Source organism: Phragmites australis, chromosome 19, assembly GCF_958298935.1.
Source record: "Phragmites australis chromosome 19, lpPhrAust1.1, whole genome shotgun sequence".
Lineage (NCBI taxonomy): Eukaryota > Viridiplantae > Streptophyta > Magnoliopsida > Poales > Poaceae > Phragmites > Phragmites australis.
In genome coordinates, this window is record NC_084939.1 from 14574962 (window position 1) to 14594521 (window position 19560).

General features: G+C 40.7%; 1 protein-coding gene across 3 annotated transcripts in view; it reads left to right on the forward strand.

Annotated features, from left to right (window-relative positions):
• Window positions 1-17017, forward strand: part of LOC133900062 (protein NRT1/ PTR FAMILY 1.1-like) — a 66050-nt gene extending 49033 nt beyond the window's left edge. For all 3 annotated transcript variants that reach the window (XR_009906495.1, XM_062341154.1, XM_062341153.1), the window contains 2 exons: window positions 15934-15987; window positions 16276-17017. Coding sequence is in view for 2 of the 3 variants with exons in the window: in XM_062341154.1 (XP_062197138.1) it covers window positions 15934-15987; window positions 16276-16886 (665 nt within the window). In the remaining variant the exon portion in view is untranslated. The remainder of the gene's footprint in view (window positions 1-15933; window positions 15988-16275) is intronic.
• The last annotated feature ends 2543 nt before the right edge of the window (window positions 17018-19560 follow it).

A 19560-nucleotide genomic window follows, 5' to 3' on the forward strand; every position in this document is an offset into this window, starting at 1 on the left:
ATATCTCCTTATGAGCAGAGGGATAGAGTAGTTGGTGGCCCGGGGTCCCCTAGAGGACTTGGAGGCATGGCTTGAAGCGGCAGCCATGCAGATGAGAGATCGATCAGGGCTTCCCAAACCCGGTATTTGTTTTTTGGGTGGCTCTCATTTTATCTTTGTTATGTTGTGCCCTGCAGCAATGGATTTTGGATTTTGATGAGGGCGACAGGGCGCGTGCAACACCATGCCCTTGTTGCAACTCGTGACGAGGTCCGAGACGTGGTGCGAGGCTCCGATAGGCCTTGGAGGAGGCCAAGAAACGGGCTGAGTCTGCGGAGGGTCGTCTACAGGAGGAGGAGATACTTCGCCAGCATGAAGAGACCCTTCTGCGGGAAGAGGTGGTGTAGCGAGATCGTGCGGAGGTTGAGGAGAAGAAGGCCATCGAAGCCGTCCAAGAAGCGAAGGCATCCCTCGAAGGGACCACCACGGCCCGTGCGACCATAGAGAGTAACACTGAGGCCCTCCAGGCGATGATGGCCGAAGTCCGGCGGGAGTTGAGGGAGACCAGGGCGGCAGAGGAGGGATTGCACGAAGAGTGTCGTGGGATAGCTGAACTTGCGTTGGAGGATGCCCAAGCTATCTGTGGTGCCCTATGGGGACTTGGGGCTGAAGGCCTGCGCATCCCTTCCGTCTTTGAGGTGCTGACTCTAATGCTTCGCTGGCTTCGGTCGGTTGCGAGGGCAACGACCAACGCGACCGAGGCCTATGCGAGGTCTACTATACACATGGCCTTAGCTCTCTAGCTGGCTTTGCTGCATCGTGCGGGGCTCCACTAGTTCGAGGCATTGGAGCAGGCAATTCTGGACTCCATGGTCAAGGGTTTCCAGCCAAGAGAGGCCCCGGTGGAAGCTCAAGCGACCCTAGATAACTTCCACCAGGGTGTATGGACGAAGCATGGCCAGACCTTGATGCTACGTTATATGGCAGCTCATGTGAAGCCGAGCGACAAAGTGGCTCCCCGCTTAGACTTTCCTACGGAGGGCTAGACTTCTCGCTTGGTGCTCTCGGATGTCCCGCCATCAGGTGGATGTCCCTCGGACCAGACTGTGGCTCCATGGGAACAGTCACTACGCATGGATGATGCTTCCTGGGTCTGCCTTTAGAGGTGTAGCTCTGTGTAGGCTCCTTTTTATTTTTCTTCTTCTTCATGCAGAAGGCTGGGGTCCTAGTATTTTGAACACCTCCTCCTATTTTGTGAACTTTTAACTTTGTGCGTCTTCTAGGGAATGTCTGCCTCTCGCTTGTATTTATCTGTTATTTGTGCTGTTGTTGGGGCTTTACGCTATGTGACTAATTTTGAGAAGGATTTGTGCATACAGGTGTGGCGGCCCGATGCCAGGTGGGGCCACACCCGCGTCCAAGATGCCACATCCATGGAGGGGTCTAGTGCGTCCCTGGCAACAGGGGCCACCTTATCTTTTCAGAGGCGGCTGCGGTATCGCTTTGTTATGCCTCGTGACTCCCTCGGGTGCTTGGATCCGGAGGTGGTCGCCGACATCCTGGTCAATGAAGAGCTAGAGGACCCCAGCGTATCGGCCTCTGCCCCTACCTCGGAAGTATGCTTTATTGAGAAGGACAACTGGTGGATAGCTTGGGAGGCTGCAGGCACGCCCGTCCCTCGTCGTTTTGTTCTTCCCCAGGGCCCTAATGGAAGGGTGTCGTGAGAGATCCTCGAGTTCGTTATGGCCGAAATTAAGCTAGAGGATGTGGAAGCAGCGGAGGCTTCTGCGGAGGTGGCGCCAGAGAAAGAGCTGGATTTTTTGGCCTTCGATGTGTACCCCTTCCCGGCAAAACCTTCATCTTCCTGAGTTTGAGGGGACTCTATTTTGTTAGGAGGTCTTCGCACCAGGTGTCCCCTCGTCGCCACTTGGTGCACCGCTATAGGAGTTGATCCTCCACATCCCGTGGGGCTTCTGGGAGGCGTGGCGGTCTAGCGGCCTCCACCTCCTATAGTACTCTGGGCCGACACGGGGGGGGGGGGGGGGCTAGCGAGCTTGCTAGGCCCTAGATTCTATGTATGAAGGTTAGCCGAGTGTAATGTTTGTGTATGTCACGCATGAATAAATCTTGAATTTGTATAAATTTGTACTTATGTTGGATTTATTCTTCTTGCCTTTTGATTTTTGGTCGTAATGATGCTACATTATCTCCCCCATCCTAGGCCCCTCGCATCCTGTGGGTGCTTATTGGCTGGAGGGTGCGAATTTTAGAGAGGTTTAGTTGTGTTGGGTTCAAGCAGAGCTAAATGCTTCGTTGGCTATAAGATGCTGAAGGGTGCATGCCGCTACCGTCATGAAGGCTGGTTGGGCCTTCAAGATGAAGGGGGATCTAGTGCTGTATGCTACAGCCATTACGGATGCTATACCTTCAAGATAATGGAGGGTCCAATACTGCTCCAGTGAATAGGTTACGCTTTTAAAGACGCCGGAGGGTGCATGCCACAGTGGTCATGGAGGCTAGCTAGGCCCTCAAGATGACAGATGGTCCAATGCTGCATGCCCCAGCCATCACGGAGGCTATTCATTCAAGATGACGAAGGGTCTAATGCGCTCCGACACGTAGGCAATGCCTTAAAGATGCCAGTGGGTCCTTAGCGCTCTGGCATGCAGGCAATGTCTTAAAGATGCTGAAGGGTTCCTACTTCTTCGGCTTAATATCAGAGGGTATTTTGAGGGAGAATGTAACTCTATCTTTACATGGTGATGACGACATTCTCCACTACTTTTACATCCACTACACCAACATCTGCTACCACTTCTCCAACAATACAATGATCACTCACTAGAGCTCGTGCTCGTGAACTTAATCATCAGGTGAATGCGTTCATAGGGATGCATACAAATGTTTCAAAGAATAGGATACTATTTAATTCTTGTGATGATCCAGGGAGAGGAACCGAACATGCCCAAGTGCAGAAGTGGAGTCACCAAGCGTAAAACAAGTCCTATCCATGAGTTCGATTCGGATTCGGGTGCATGACAGCATCAATTTAGTTCGGCCATACCGACTTCATCCAGACTCCGTTTGGGACGTTCTAGAACTTGATGTAAAGGTTATCAAGTCTACTTTCCAACGGATTTGACCTCATCTCCAAATTCAGCTCGAGTCGATCACTATCGTCAATTTAAAACCGAGTCAATTTCTGCACACAGGTGCTACGCCACCTTATTTAGGTCCAATGTGCCTTGTATCAAGTAGAGCCCATGAGGGGCGTGTCCTAGGGTAGGATTACAACTCTAACACCTCCTGGTCATCCTCTAACCTTATATACCCAGCAACCGCCGCTGAAGAGGCGGGTTTTGTTAGATTGGTTTAGCTACGTGCAAACTTTGAGTCTTCAAGTTGTGCTGGACAGTCACCTTATCAAGATCATCAATAGAACCCCACTTTGTTTGTTTTTCAGTATCTTTGCAATTTCAGATTGCTTTTACTTGAGTTCGTGCTTGTTCCTCAATTGCTCACAGGAATTGAACCTCGTATTCAGGTTGATCGTGCTCACGGCAAGGTCAACAACCCTCTGGAGTTGGTTTAGCGATTGCTAAGGCGCATCATCTTGTACGGTGCAGTAGGATCGTCAAAGTCACTTCCACCAAATCTAAAGAATCTCTCTCATTGAAAGAGTGGGACCAATCCCCTTATCACATCGGTAGGGTCCCTTTAGGGAGTTCTAGGCTTGTGGTCCCCAGATGGTCCTTCGACTAGTTTTGCCCAAAAAAGGGTGAGGAGTGCGAAGGACTTCTATACATAGTACTTGCGAAGGGTCTTCGTGTTCCAACTGTGCTCTAGAGGGGTCTCTTTTGTGTCTGCTAGACGGTAGGAGACAGGCCTGTTAGACTCGAGGACTAGGTAGGGGTCTTCCCATTTACTGCATAGTTTTCCTGGAGCCAAGGCGCGTCACGGCACCAGGTCTCCAAGTTTGAAGCTTCATGGTTCCAGCGATGTAGTGGTCGAGATTCTGGACGGTGTGGAGCCATGTGCCTTCAGAGAGGTCAAGGGAGAGCTCTCTTTCTCCAGCAATCTGTGGTAGATGTTGTGAGATCATGTGATAAAAATAGGTTTGATTGATGAAATCAGCAGAGCAAAGTGATTTAGCATAATGATATTTGGTTGATGTTCATGAGTTACAAAGATATGCTTGGATACCATCGTTGGTTTGATGCGCTATCATTAGTTGGGTATGCTTATATTAGCGTGTTGGTTTTGCTTCTAGTTTGTGTGGTGTTGAGTGAACTGATCTAGAGTCAAGTCAGGAAGGACTTGTGCTTGTACTCAATTGTTGTTTGATTCATGTGCAAATATTACTCGAAGGCGAAAGTGGTTGATGACAGATCGACAAACTAAGTTCATGGAGGAACTGAGGTTCGATGACTAGCTTCAGGTGGAATTGAGGTCGTGGTGATCAAGAATGTCATGCGGGATGTTCGAGCTGAGAAAACAATGCATATGGAGACAAAGCTTCGCGATGGACGAGGAGGCGATCTGATCGTGAGAGCATGTGAAGCCTAATTCATGTTCAAGTCAGAGTAGGCACGAGGGAGTCATGTGGTGGTTGGACTTGAGACAAGAGTTAGTGTCGGAGACGGACACTGAGTTGGTTACGTATATGCATATATGCATGGGAGACGTGCATGCATTATTACATAAGAGTTTTTAGCTAATTAGCTTAATTAGTGGAAGTTGTTTATCCTTTTATGATTAGAGGAGGATAGAGACTAGATTGAATATGACAGGGAGTTGTAGTTCGATTCGGTCACATTTCTGTGTGTGGCTATCCTATAAATAAAGAGGTCTGCTGCAATGGGTAGAAGAGTGCAGAACAGGGTAGCACATCACAACAGAGAAATATAGAAACTTGAGATAGAGTTGTTTTGGGATTTTGTGGAAATCCTTATTAGATGCTTTGGAGAGGTATCTTGTAAACTCATCTATGCAATGAAAATCAAGTTTTGTAAGTTGATGAGTTGCCGTTCAGAATTTTCTCTTTGTTCTATATTCTGCCTCCTCTATTTTGGTTTTCAATTAATTTCATATTTCTATGAAGTTTCATCTTGGTTTAATTCATCCAAAACCTTGCTAGAATATCTAGTGTTTGATCTGAGAAAATTTTGAGTAGATTTGGTTGATCTCGAGTAGCTTTTTGTTAACTCGACTAAGTTTTGATTTACTCGATTCTGATTGTCACAGTCTGCTTCGACTAGGAATAACTTTTGATCCACATATCCAATTTACTTGATTCTTGTTGGGTTAGTTTTATATTTGAATCTAGTTTCTGTTGACCAAATTTGAGAGCTTTCTATGCATCATTTTTACTAGAGCTTGTGCAATCTGTTTCAAGTGGAATACCGAGTTTAAATCGAGTTTCAATTTGGGTGAATTAATCTTTGAATTTAGTTTCCGCAATCATTCACCCCCTCTGATTGGGTATTTTACACATATTCGATCCTACAATTAGTATCAGAGCCTTAATCCTTTCTAATTGGTCTTAATCAATAATTAGAAACATGACTTTAGATAGGTATTCCATAAACCTTGTGTTTTCGATGGAGTTGATTTTCAATCCTGGAAGGCAAAGATGGAGGCTTACATTCAAGCACAAGGATTTGCAATTTGGAAAAAGGTTTACAAGCCATATGTGGTCCCTGAGAATAATGAAGTGACGGCACAGAATATGTCTCATGTCGGGTGAATAGTAATGCAAGGAACCTGATCATCCAAGCCTTAGGAAGGAGCGACTTTGATTGAGTAATACATCTCAAATCGGCGTACGAAGTATGGAAAACACTATGTGATTGTCATGAAGGTTCAAATACTATTTAAGAGATATGTCAAGATTTATTTAAGAAAGATTACATGCATTTTGAGATGAAGCCTGGTGAGTCACAAGATGATTTCTTTGCTCATTTTAATAAAATTCTTAGTAATTTACATGCTGTAAATATTACATATATTGATGCTAAGAATGCACGTCAATTACTAGGAGTTTTAGATATATCAGTGTGGGAGATGAAAGTTATATCTATTAGAGAATCTACTGTCATGAGTTCACTTACATTAGATGTACTTTATTGTAAATTGAAAAATCATGAGCTAGATGTTTTTGCTAGGAAGAATGTTAATAAATCAATTGTTGTGGTCTCTCAACCTAGCATGTCTCATATTGAATCTTGTTCATCAAGACTTTCATTATCTTCTATATCTTCACTAATCGATGATCAGTTTGAGTTGATTCCTAAAGAAGATTTAGCACTACTTTCCACTCGGTTCTCTAAAATATTGCAAAATGTTTGTATGAAGAAGAAAGGAGGTGGAGGTCCTCAAAGATGCTATAAATGTGGTGATCTCAACCACATTCGTTCCAATTGTCCTAAGCTTGCAGATAAAATCCAAAGAGGAGAAGGAGAAAAAGAAGCGATCGTTCAACAACAAGAAGAAAAAGAGCTTTCTCAACTGCAAGGTTGTGCATCGAATTTTTTCAGCGCTCGAATAAGTAAACTTGAGTGATGTTGATTTAGAGAGCAGCGAGGATGACACAACATCTAGGAGCAAGATATTGTGTGATTTGACTAGATTGTGTCTCTTGGCAAGCAACAAAAAAAGCTCAACCGAGGATGAACTTGACAGTGACGGTAACGAGGTATTAACTACTTATGATGATCTATCTAATACTGTTGTTCGTCTTGGTATACACTTAGAGAAACGTAACAAGAAAATTAAGAAACATGATGTTTTAATTGAATCGCTTAATTCTGAAATTGCAAGACTTAAGACTTTAATTCCTGATGATGATACTTGCAAGTCATGTCACTTAATTTATTCTGAGCTCACTTCTCTTAGAGATGTTCATGCTTCTATTCTTGAGAAACTTTAAGAAGAAACTGATAAAAATGAGAAACTCGTTGTGTTAAATTGCAAATATGTTAAAAATGCAAGTTGTTCAACATCTGATTTGCATGATTTAATTTCCTATTCTAATGCTCAATTCTTGAATTGAAGGCGAATGATGCTAATACTAGAGTTTCTCAAATAGCTAATGACATGATTACTCATGAGGTTCTTTTATGCTCTAACTGTTGTAAACAGAAAAACCCATGAGTGTTGCTTGTGATAAGTGCCCGGCTCTTTCTAAATAGGTTGATTACTTGAGAGGAACTTTTAGAATATTTTTCTAAGGGAAAGAAAACTCTGAACTTGATTTTAGATTCATCTAAGTCAGGTACATGTAAACAAGGTTTAGGTTATGATCCATATGCCTGTTCTAAGACAAATACACCCACTATTGTTAGAGCTCTTGACTGTGGCAAATTTGAAACTCTTGCTGAATCTGAACCTAAAAAGGTTGTTTTTTAGTATGCTGGATTTTTATCCTCTACAATGAATGCAAATGTTGCTTCTTCTTCAAAATCCATACATTGGGTTAAGTGCACTTGCACTCATTGTGATAGAGATGGACATTTATGGCCTATTTGTTTGGGCTTCTATTTCTGCCTTCTCTAAAAAGCTGTTCTTTTGGCTTTTCTGAAAAACTGCTTTTGGATTTTAGCTGTTGGATTTTGCATCAAATTTTGGCTTCTCAGCACACTACTTCTCAGAAAAGTTATTCTCAGCTAGCTTCTCAGCTTCTAGTTTATTTCCTCAGAAGCAGGCTTCTGGCTTCTCCAAAAACCACTTTTCAGCAAACCCGTTTATTTGGGCTTCTGACTTTTGGGCTTCTAACAGAAGCAGAAGCCAGAACCAACCTGAAACAAGCAGGTCCTTAGTAGATTTTTGCTTTAGACTAGCTAACCAACAAATGAAAAAAAGTCTAAAGGCTAGATCTAATTTGCAAATGCACGTTTGATCCCTCGTGAGGTTGTGTCACCTCATTTTGTGCCTCAGGTGAAATAGTCATCACCTTTCACTACTCGTGTAACTCAAGTTGAAACTACTCGAGCTACTAGTGCTTCTCGAGTTAAACTCACTCGAGCTTCTCGAGTTAAGTCTACTCAGGCTACTCGTGTTTTTCCTACTCGTGTTATTGGTCGAGTGATTCAGTACTGGATTCCTAAAAACTTTATTACTAACCCCAGTACTGAGGCATCAACATCTTCTGTTTCTTTGTAGGCTTCTTGAGCAAGGAAGGAGAACATTCAGCTAGTCGATTCCGGATGCTCACGCGCACATGTTCGGTGATAAAATTTGGTTTCCCTCTCTTATACATGCATCTCGTGCTGAAAGTGTTACTTTTGGGGATGCTTCTTCTACCTCAATTGTTGCAAAAGGTACAATGCAGGTAAATGATAGGTTTATGTTCAAGGATGTTGCTTTAGTCAAGAAATTGAAATTTAACTTGCTTTCTACCTTACAAATAATTGATGAAGACCCTGAGGTGTGCTTTAAGAAAAATGAATGTAAAGTATTAGATGCTTCAGGTGATCTGGTTTTTAGAATATCACGTTTTGGAAGAGTTTTTAAGGTTGATTTTGATGCATCACCTTCTTCTAAGCTCAGATGTCTCGTTGCTAATGTTTCTAAAGATTTATTCTTTTCGCAACGTAGACTTGGTCATGTTGGTGTAGATCATCTTACTCGAGTTAGTGGTTTAGATCTTATTCAGAGCTTGCCAAAGCTTAAAGGTGATAGCGAGTTAGTTTGCTCTTCTTGTAGATATGGTAAAATGCATTCAGGTTCACATCCACCTATTACCATAGTTATGACAAATACACCCGATCAACTTTTACACCTTGATTCTGTTGGTCCTTCTAGAGTACAATCTTTTGAAGGTAAATATATGCTTGTTATTGTAGATGACTATTTTAGATATTTTTGGGTTTACTTTATGGCATCTAAGGATGAAGCTTTTGGTTATTTTAGAAGTTTAGTCCTTAGATTGTTTGTTGATCTCCTAGGATCTTAAAGAGCGATTAGAAGTGATAATAGAACAAAATTTAAGTTCTTTTGATCACTTTTGTCCTAAGAAAGGTATTGAACATAAATTATAACCCCTAGAGTTCCTCAACAAAATGGTGTAGTTAAAAGGAAGAATAAAACTCTGGTCGAGATGGCTAGGACCATGTTAGATGAATTTTCTACTCCTAGAAAATTTTGGGCTGAAGCTATATATACTGCTTGTTATGTTTCAAACCATATTTTCTTGAGATCTAAATTGGTTAAAACTTCATATGAGCTGCAGTTTGGACATAGGCCTAGTGTTTCTCACTTTCGAGTTTTTGGCTGCAAGTGCTTTCTGCTAAAATCTAGAAATTTGGATAAATTTGAGTTCAGATCAATAGATGGTATTTTTCTTGGATATCCTGCTCATACTCGTGGCTATCGAGTGCTTGTTTTGGAGACTAATAAAATTGTTGAAATCTGTGAGGTTACTTTTGATGAGATTAGTCGTGGAAATCAAGTGATGCAGGTACATGTACGCATATTCAAGGGGAGTTCGAGGGCATTTTTGTGGATGATGATGAGGTCGATGAGGATGAAATTTTAATTCCGATGATATAATCAGTTGTAGATCCTTTGACACCTTCGATCACTTCAGCTACAGTTGGATATCCCCAAGATACTACATCATCTGTGCATATTGAAGGAGAAGAAGAGATTGCTTCTCAAGTGATAGCTCCTTTGCACATTGATCGGAGTCATCCACCTGATCAGATGATTGGAGATTTGCATGAGTGAGTCACACGGTCCAGGTTTATTGATTCTAATTCTCATGCTCATTTAGCTTTTGTTGCTTGTTTTGAACCCAAAGATGTTTCACATGCATTAACTGACGGATCTTGGATCAATGCCATGCATGAGGAACTTGAAAATTTTGATCGCAACAAAGTATGAAAGCTTGTTGCACCTCTTCCGGGTCATACACTTATCGGTACTAAATGGGTTTTAAAAAATAAACAAAGTGAGGATGGTGTTGTTGTTAGAAATAAAGCTAGTCTTGTTGCTCAAGGTTTTACACAGGTAGAAGGGCTAGATTTTGAGAAAACTTTTGCTCCGGTTGCTAGAATAGAAGCCATTAGAATTCTTTTAGCTTTTGCTGCATCTAAAGGCTTTAGATTATATCAAATGGATGTCAAAAGTACTTTTCTGACTGGCTACATAAATGAAGTGATTTATGTTAAGCAACAACCTGGTTTTGAAAATCCTAAATATCCAGATTATGTATACAAGTTGTCTAAAATTTTGTATGGTTTAAAACAAGTCCCTATAGCGTGGTATGATAGGCTTAAAACCTTTATGCTTGAAAACGGTTTTGAAATGGAAAAAATGGACAAGACATTATTTGTGCTCAAGCATGGTAATGATCAACTATTTGTTCAGATTTATGTAGATGATATCATATTTGGTTATTCTTCTCATGCTATGGTGTCTCAGTTTTCAGAATTTGATATGAGTATGATGGGTGAACTAATGTACTTTTTGGGACTTCAAGTCAAACAAACCAAATAATGTACTTTTGTTCATCAAAGTAAGTATACACGAGACCTGCTATGACATTTTGAGATGGAAAACAGTAAGCCAATCATGACACCTATTGGAGCAACATCGGTACTTGATCCTGATGAAGATGGTGAGCCAGTTGATAAAAAAAAATATAGAAGTATGATTCGATCGCTTTTGTATCTCACCACTTCAAGGCCAGACATACAATTTGATGTATGCTTATGTGCACGATTTCAAGCTTCCCACATGCTTCACATCAACAAGCTGTCAAACGAATTCTAAGGTATCTTCATGGAACTCAAGATTTTAACATTTGGCATTCTGCTTCTTTATCTATTAGCTTAAGAGTTTTTTTTATGCTGATTTTGGAGGTTGTAAAATTGATAGAAAAAGTACATCTGGTACATGTTATTTTTTGGGTAACTCTCTTGTTGCATGGTCATCTAGGAAACAGTCCTATGTTGCAGAATCTACTGTTGAATCTGAATATATAGCTGCTGCTAGTTGCTGTTCACAAACTCTTTTGATAGTTGCTACACTTAAAGATTATAGGGTTAATCTAGAGAGTGTTCCACTTTTGTATGATAACATTAGTGCTATAAGTATTGATAAAAATCCTATGCAACATTCTCGGACTAAACACATTGACATCAGATTCATTTTCTTAGAGACAATGTTGAAAAAGGAAACACTGAATTTCTTCATGTGAATACTGAACATTAATTGGCAGACATTTTCATAAAATCTTTGGATTCTTCTCGGTTTACTTTTCTTCGGGGAGAATTTGGTGTTATTCATCCTATGGGATTGTTTTGAGGGGGAGTTCTTATATCTTGGAACTTGTTGAAGTTTATAAAAATAAGAAAATAATGAAATATGATGAGCATCATATGCGATATATATATGACTTTTGAAGGCAATGCTTATGCTACATAGGAGTTTTTGCACTTTCATATCTACATGTGTAACTGTGTAGTTTTTGTCATGACTTTTTAAATTGAATGACAACTTGAATTAAATTCTGTCATGGTTAAACTCTCTTGATTACTTTGATCTTTCAGAAAATAATATATGTGAAAGAATCAAAGAAATGAAAAAGTGATGAATAATGGTTGATAAACAAAAGATCAAGGAAGTATTCACTGTCGCACATCTTTTCGAGACTGCTTATCATTGCACTTTGATATGAACTTGGAAGAAGTTGTGTATGACCATAATCATTGTCTTAAGCTTCTGATTGTCCTTTTGACATAGACTTGGCATGGTTGGATAGAATAATGCTGATGGTGCATATAATTCCTTGCAAAAGAATATGAGAAGTTTTTGACATAAAAATTGGCATCTTGTTATATGTCTTTTAATTAAAACAATGACGTACTTTTGATATTCATGTTTTTGATAGCATATAAATTGAGGATTTGAGTGATTGAGATTGGAAGACCATGCCACGCAAATAAATCATTAATTATACTTGATAAGTTGTGCTCACACTATATTTTGACATGTGTGGTGCAAGTATTCTTGATAGTGTGGCTTGATCGAGTATTTGTTATATATGCGGATGATTTCTGATGCTCATTGAAATGATTGAAATAACAAGATTTGATTCTCTCTTTTGAATTTTGATGAAATCATTGCCAAAAGGGGAGAGAAAGTTGCTCATTTTTGTAGAGTTACGAGATTTTTCTTTTTCTTTCTTCAAAGGGGGAGATTGTTGATTTCCCTTTGCATTTGATTTTAAAATCAAATCATATCTATTAAAAGGTTGCCAATGTTCACATGAGGGTTGACAATTTTTCATCAAGGGGGAGATTGTGAGATCATGTGCTGAAAATTTGGTTTGATTGATGAAATTGGCAGAGCAAAGTGATTTAGCATAATGACATTTGGTTGATATTCATGAGTTGCTAAGATATGCTTGGATAGCATAGTTAGTTTGATGCGCTATGATTAGTTGAGTATGCTTATGTTAGCATGTTGGTTTTGCTTGAAGTTTGCGTGGTGTTGTGTGAACTGATTTGAGTCAAGTGGGGAAGGACTTGTGCTTATATCGATTGTTGTTTGATTCATGTGCAGGTGTTACTCGAAGGCGAATGTGGTCGATGATAGATAGACAAACTAAGTTAATAGAGGAACTGAGGTTAGGCAACTAGGTTCAGGAGGAATTGAGGTCGTGGTGATCGAGGATGTCATGTGGGACGTTCGAGCTGAGAAAATAATGCATATGGAACAAGGATTCGCGATGAACGCAGGAGGCGATCTGAACGTGAGAGTCGTGTGGTGGTTGGACTTGAGACGAGAGTTAGTGTCGGAGACGGACTTTGAGTTAGTTACGTATATGCATGTATGCATGGGAGATGTGCATGCATGATTACGTAAGAGTTGTTGGCAAATTATCTTAATTAGTAGAAATTGTTTATCCTCTTGTGATTAGAGGAGATAGAGACCAGATTGAATACGACAGGGAATTGTAGTTTGATTCGATCACATTTGTGGGTGTGGCTACCCTATAAATAGAGAGGTCTGTTGTATTGGATAGAAGAGCACAGAACAGGGCAGCACAACACAACAAAGAGATAGAGAAACTCGAGAGAGAGTTGTTTTGCGATTTCATGGAAATCCTTATTGGATGCTTTGGAGAGACATCTTGTAAACTCATCTATGCAATGAAAATCAAGTTTCGTAAGTTGATGAGTTGATGATTCGGAATTTTCTCTCTGTTATATATTCTGTATGCTCGGTTTTGGTTTTCAATTAATTTCATGTTTCTATGAAGTTTCATCTTAGTTTAAGTCATCCAAAACCTTGCTAGAATATCTAGTATTTGATCTGAGAAAATTTCGAGTGGATTTGGTTGATCTCGAGTAGCTTTTTATTAACTCGACTTAATTTTGATCTACTCGATTCTGGTTGTCACAGTCTGCTTCAACCAGGAATAACTTTTGATCCACATATCCGATTTACTCGATTCTCATTGAGTTAGTTTCATATTTGAATCTAGTTTCTGCTCACCAAATTTGAGAGCAATCCGACTAGAAGATCTTTCTCTACATTGTTTTTACTAGAGCTTGTGCAATCTATTTCGAGTGAAATACCGAGTTTAAATCGAGTTTCAATTTGGGTGAGTTAATATTTGAATTTGGTTTCCTCAATCATTCACCCCCTTCTGATTGGATATTTTGCGGATATTCGATGGTACAGATGTACCCGAAGTGATCGTCCTTTGATCTCAGTTGGGGTCATAACTTTGTCGCCATATAGGAGTCGAAAGTGGGTGAAGCCTGTGGGTCGTGTGACGATGGTTCGGAGGTGCCACAAGACTTTTGGAAGCTCCTCAACCCATAGGCCTTTAGCCAGGCCTATGAGGCGGCGATTTAAGCCTGAGAGAATGTTGCCATTAGCACGCTTGATGGCCCCGTTAGACTGAGGATGACTGACGATGGTGAAGCACAGCTCGATGCTGACTTTGACACAGAACTCTCTGAAGGGTCTAGAGTCGAATTGCGTTCCATTGTTGACTGTGAGTTGTCGCAGAACACCGAAGTGGCAGACTATGTTCTTCCAGAAGAACATCTGGACATTCCTCAATGTGATTGCCATAAATTCATGAAAAGTGTGATCTTGTGTGTGATTATGTTTGTTGTGTAACATTTTATTATTTTTGGATCTTGGTGTTTATGTGTTGCTTTTTCGCTTATGTTCGCGAGTAGACACCAATATTCCGAGGAGCTAGAAGGACTTCAGGACTAAGACTTTTGAAGGCATATCTAAGTGTAGTGAAGGCAAGGCAAGTTGTGTTCTTGAACATATTTATCCTAGTTTTTAAAATATTTTGTTTTATAAACATGCATGCTAATAATTTATAAGGAATCTCAAGAGTTAAGCTATACCCTAATTTTCCTTATCATCCTTGTCAACATGGTTTGGTTTTGGTTATGGAGAGGTTGATGATGCTTAGTCTTGTTTTGTGATGGTGATCATGACAATGGCTCAACTGAATATGATAATGGTCCTATGCAACAATGATAAAAGATGATGCTTTAATTTTTGTAGCAACATGGTATAGGGATTTGAGTAAGTGGGATGATGAGACCGGTACAGGTTCTATGGTTGGGTTGTGATAGTCTTGCTCAAATCTAAGGACTGGTTTATAGTGTGATGTTTTTGTGTAAACAGTATAACCACAAGCCTAGTATGGGACGTGCCTAGCCGATTAATTTGCATCCTCTCAGCATTGTATAGACCATTCTATTGTGTGGAACAAAAAGGTGTACTTTAGGGTTTCCATTGTTGCAAGAGGGGGCTTCCGTTGATGAGATGTATTCACGCAGTGGTGAAACCTTAGCGGGTATGCACGTGCTAAGATTGCCATTGTAAAGGCTTCGCAATGATTTCTTGGCCGCATAACTCATAAGTGTGTTAGTGTTTAATCGAGACAGGCACCATGGATAATCAAAGTGTACAACCTCTATATAGTGTAAAATTGGTTAATCAATTGTACTCACAGTTATGAGTGGCAAGGAAAACCTCACATGAATAGAATTTGATGGTTTGGTCAATCATGGTGGTAGAAACTATGACTGAGGTGTTGTTCAATCTTAGTTGTGAGAACCATGATTGAGGTGTTGGAAGTTTGGTCAAGTCAAGATGGTTGGAATCTTGAAATAGTTGATTTATTTATTGTTGTTCATTCAATTATTCACTCGCTTTTAAATTACTTTAATGTAAATGCTATTTTATGCAAATGAACTTGCCATATTATTGTCAAGCCTTCATGTGCATAATATTTCCTCATAACTTTCTGAGTACGATATACGCTCACTCTTACTATAACCAAACACTTAGTTGGAGAAGATGCTAGAGAATTTGTCAAGAATAGATCGTTTTAAGTTGCCTTCTATATCAATTTAGCATGTGGAGTTGTCGAGAAGGATTGGTGTCTACGTATTTCTAGTGCAGTTTTATTTGGATCTTGGCCTTTGAATGTCACTTTTATAAGATGTTTAATGGTGCTTAACTATGATATTGTAATAATATTCATCTATGAAGTCACTATGTATTAGGATTAATTCCTAGGCTCAACACATAGATGAGATTGGTGTTTTTCTTGGATCGGTCTTGACATATGCATTAGTGTGACTTGTTGATCATGAAGGGCTTGGGAGTAGTACCACACACACAAACTACCACTTGGGTTGTAGTCTTTTGTATGTGATGAAGTTTTGGTTCCTGTTGGTAGTCAACCTAACTTGTGAAATGTATATATTAGGAAAGTATGGTTTGATGGTATTTACCTTGTACAGTAGATATATTTATGATATTTTTATCCTGTGTCTATGCAAGTGCCTCAGTTGTTCTTCTGTTGTGCCAAGGAGGTTCTGCTGAAATTTTCAATTTTTGGCAGACTTAGTGTTTTGAGGTTGTTTCTTGATCCCTTGATCATCCCTTGATCCTGAATTCCAGGAAGGTTGCCATGGACCTTGCTGCGTGGTCTTCAAACTATCCCATTTATTGTAGGTAATATCTCTTTCACTCTAATGCAATTAAATAACTGGAGTTACCCTCCTTAAAAGTTGTCCAATGATTCCATCTAAAGTATAGAGAACCCCTTAATACTCAATTCTAAACATACACCTCTATGTGTCAATTTCTCATGTTGCTTCAAAGATGTCGAGTCGTTGTTATTGTTTTAGATGGCACTTAGTTTTTCATAAAATAATACTAATAGTTTTAAATATGTAATATTTTTTACGCAATATCGAATATATAGTATTTGTATAGCTTACTTCTTTTATTTATTTTCAGAAAGTGAAGGATGTGAGCGAATTGTGAGCGCAGCAATCGGCGCAAATATTATTATATACTTGACCAACGAGTACCATATGGGCATTGCAACAATTGCAGTAGTTTTATTTGCCTATCAAGCGGCTATGATCACCAGTTCTTCAAAATATTACAGGGAGAGAAAAAGTACTTATAAGCAGAGGATGGGCATTAGCGTTATGTTTTCTGTTGCATCTGCTCTTGCAGCATCAGCAGTGGTGGTTGTTCGGAGGAAGAAAGCAATAAAGCAAGGCTTGGGAGACAATGCTCATGGGATTGTAAACATTGGACAGATCGAATTCTACTTTGTTGTGCTACCAAAATCAATGGGTAGCTTAGCATTGGCCCTCATGCTCCTTGCAACGGGTGTTGCAAACATTGAAGCAACAATGATTGTCAAGCTTGTCAAACTGGTCACAGGTAGCGGAGGAAGAGTGAGCTGGCTTCCAGATAATATAAACCATGGACACTATGACTACTACTATTGTCTGCTTGCCCTGCTTGGTGTTGCCAATTTCATCTATTTTGTTGTTTGTTGTTACTGGTTTGAGGAACCAACACCAAACCAACTTGTTGAATCTTCTGGAGATTAACAAGTCAAGACAAAACACAATATAGTTGTTGTGACATAGTTTTTACAGACACATGTAACCTTCCTATCTAGTGGGCCTAGTGTGTTTTCTCTTCTTTATGAATCTCCGTTATTATGCATTACATTTTTTTAGTTCATGTTTGTAATTGTTATCACTAGCTGAACAGTCCGCACAAGTACGCAGCTAGATTTGAGTATATGGTTGTTTGTTATATGCTTTGAACTCTTATAATGAAATGTGGAATTATATTTCCTATACAATTATGATGCGTATAATTGAAAATATGGTTCTACATAATGCAACCCACTCTAATTAATATAAACATTTATAATATAGTATCGTCAAGAGCCAAAACATATCTTTCTCTTTTTACTTTTTTAATGCGAGAATTTCTAGAATTTACTTTTCCTTCTCTAAATTTAATAATGTAATGGCCACTGAGATCATTCCATTTAGCTTGTTGGTCGGATTTGGTTGTTCGACACGCGATTTAGCCAAGAGAAGCTCGTTCTTGTGCGGGGAAGAGCTTGATTTGGGCAGGTCCGAATCAATTTGGGCAAGAGGTCGATGCATCAGTCGCAAGCAGCTACAACAGCTAGGTCGAGAGCAGCGATTGTAACGATGTTGTTGATTGACGCTCGATTCATGGCTCTACAAAACAACACTTTGGAGGGGAGTGACCTGCAGCGCAATGGATCGAGCCAGAGCGTGGTGGGCTGTTTCGGAGGTTAAGTGGAACCCACTAAAATATCAGCAGGCATATAAACGTGCTTACAACAGCCGCTTTGTCCTAACTCCAGCGGACTATGAAGACATAGGGCGGGCCAGCCCCACTTGCACCCTTACTCCAGCCTCCTAGCGCTCGTGATCGCGCATCAAGGGAGATGGGCCACCGGTTCCCTGCGCTCAGCCCGTGACTGAAAATGTGCAGCTGCGCTCCCATGACTTGTTGCCCATTTCCTGGTGTTGGAGACATCCTGATGAGACGAACTCAACGCGAGTACTGCTGTTGGCCACCTATTTTCCTATACTCGCTACCGCGTGTCGCGTGAGACGAGTAGCCGGGTCATTCGAGCGACGTGGCCACCTTCTGGGGCATTGCTGCTGCACTATTGCCTTGAAGAAAATCCCCAGCCAAGTTCCAGGCGTTCACATGAGAAATATACAAAGATTCTCGGTTGCCTCGGTTTCTGTGTGAGAGACATCCTTGGGTTGAACTGTTGCTGATTTCTTGGCCGCCGACTGTTGAACTGTTGCGGTTTTCATGTTGCCGGCTAATTTTTTTTGGCTGCCTCGGTTTTTCACTTTGCCGGCTCTCTTTGTTGCACTGTTGCCTTCAACCGTCAGGAAGAAAATCGTAGCTTGTAAGTGTTGCGCCAAAACCTGTGCCAGCTATTTTCCCTCTCCCTCTCTTTCCAGCCCGTTCGACCTGTCGCTCGTCTCCGCTCCTCTCATTTCTTTCCCTCTGCTTAGGGCGCACGGAGCCAGCTGGCCCAGCTGCTCCTCCTCTTTCCTATATCCGCGTGGAGCCATTGAAAGTTTGGGCCTACGTGACATCTCCCTCCTCCCATCTCCCCTCTCCTATCTACTGTTCTTGGTTCGAAACCAATTGGAAATCCCGATCAAATATGCTAAGAACTGTGTGGTGAAGATCCTCTAGAAGTTTGCCATCGTGTTGCACATGGACACCCGCACAAAAGCCCCCAATACCGAGCCGAAATAGAGATAAAACGAGGGAGAATCGATTTGAATTGCACACGCGCAAGCTGGACTCCACCAAACCCTAAATTGGATTGATATCAAATTCTCACGACCCCAGAGTATAAACATGTAGCCCATAGCCCTCCCTCTCGATACATCGTAGGTTTTTCCCAAAGAACCGAGGCAAATACGCTATAGGAACCTAGATCATCGAGCTCCAAAGCCTGGCGCTCTAGCTCAACGTCGCCACCTCTCTGCGCTGCCGCCCGTGAACGACGTGCTAGCAAAACAAAATCACCGTGCGCTCGTGGTCGTTTTCTACCGCTTGTTGAAGCAAACCAAGCACCATAGCTCAATTCTGGCGAGTCTCCGGTGAGGCACCGCGTAGAAAAGTTATTTGACGTCATTTTCACGCTAGAGATTAGAGAGGTGAGATCTCATCCGTTGGATCTGTCGCATAGTGCTCAGATTAGATCAAGTGTACCGGTTCGATGAGAGTAGATGTGAACCATTAGATCCAAGATGGATAGCTCAGATTTAATGAAGCTTGACGGCACCGTTACCGGTCGTGACGCCACAGTCTATCTCACATCAGCCTATTGAGTTGGCAGGCAACGTTAGTCTTTTTGGTGACGTAGTAGGCCACGTCGGCAAAAACTGTCGAGTTAGCAAGCCTAGTCGGCATTAGTTTTCTTTTTAATTTATTTATATAATCTGCTGACATAATAAACCATATATATTGCGTAATAAATAGTTTTTAGTACAAAAATAATTCTAAAAATTGGAATAATTTGGAAAAATATTTTTAATCGTTGTTAATAGTTTTATTTAATTCTATTTAATATTTTATATACTTTAATAATTCAAATTAATGCTATAAAATTCTAGAAAAATCCTAGAAAATCACAAAAAATCGTAGATGGATCCAGAAAAATTCTAGAAAATGCTAGCAACTTAATTTCAAATGTAGATA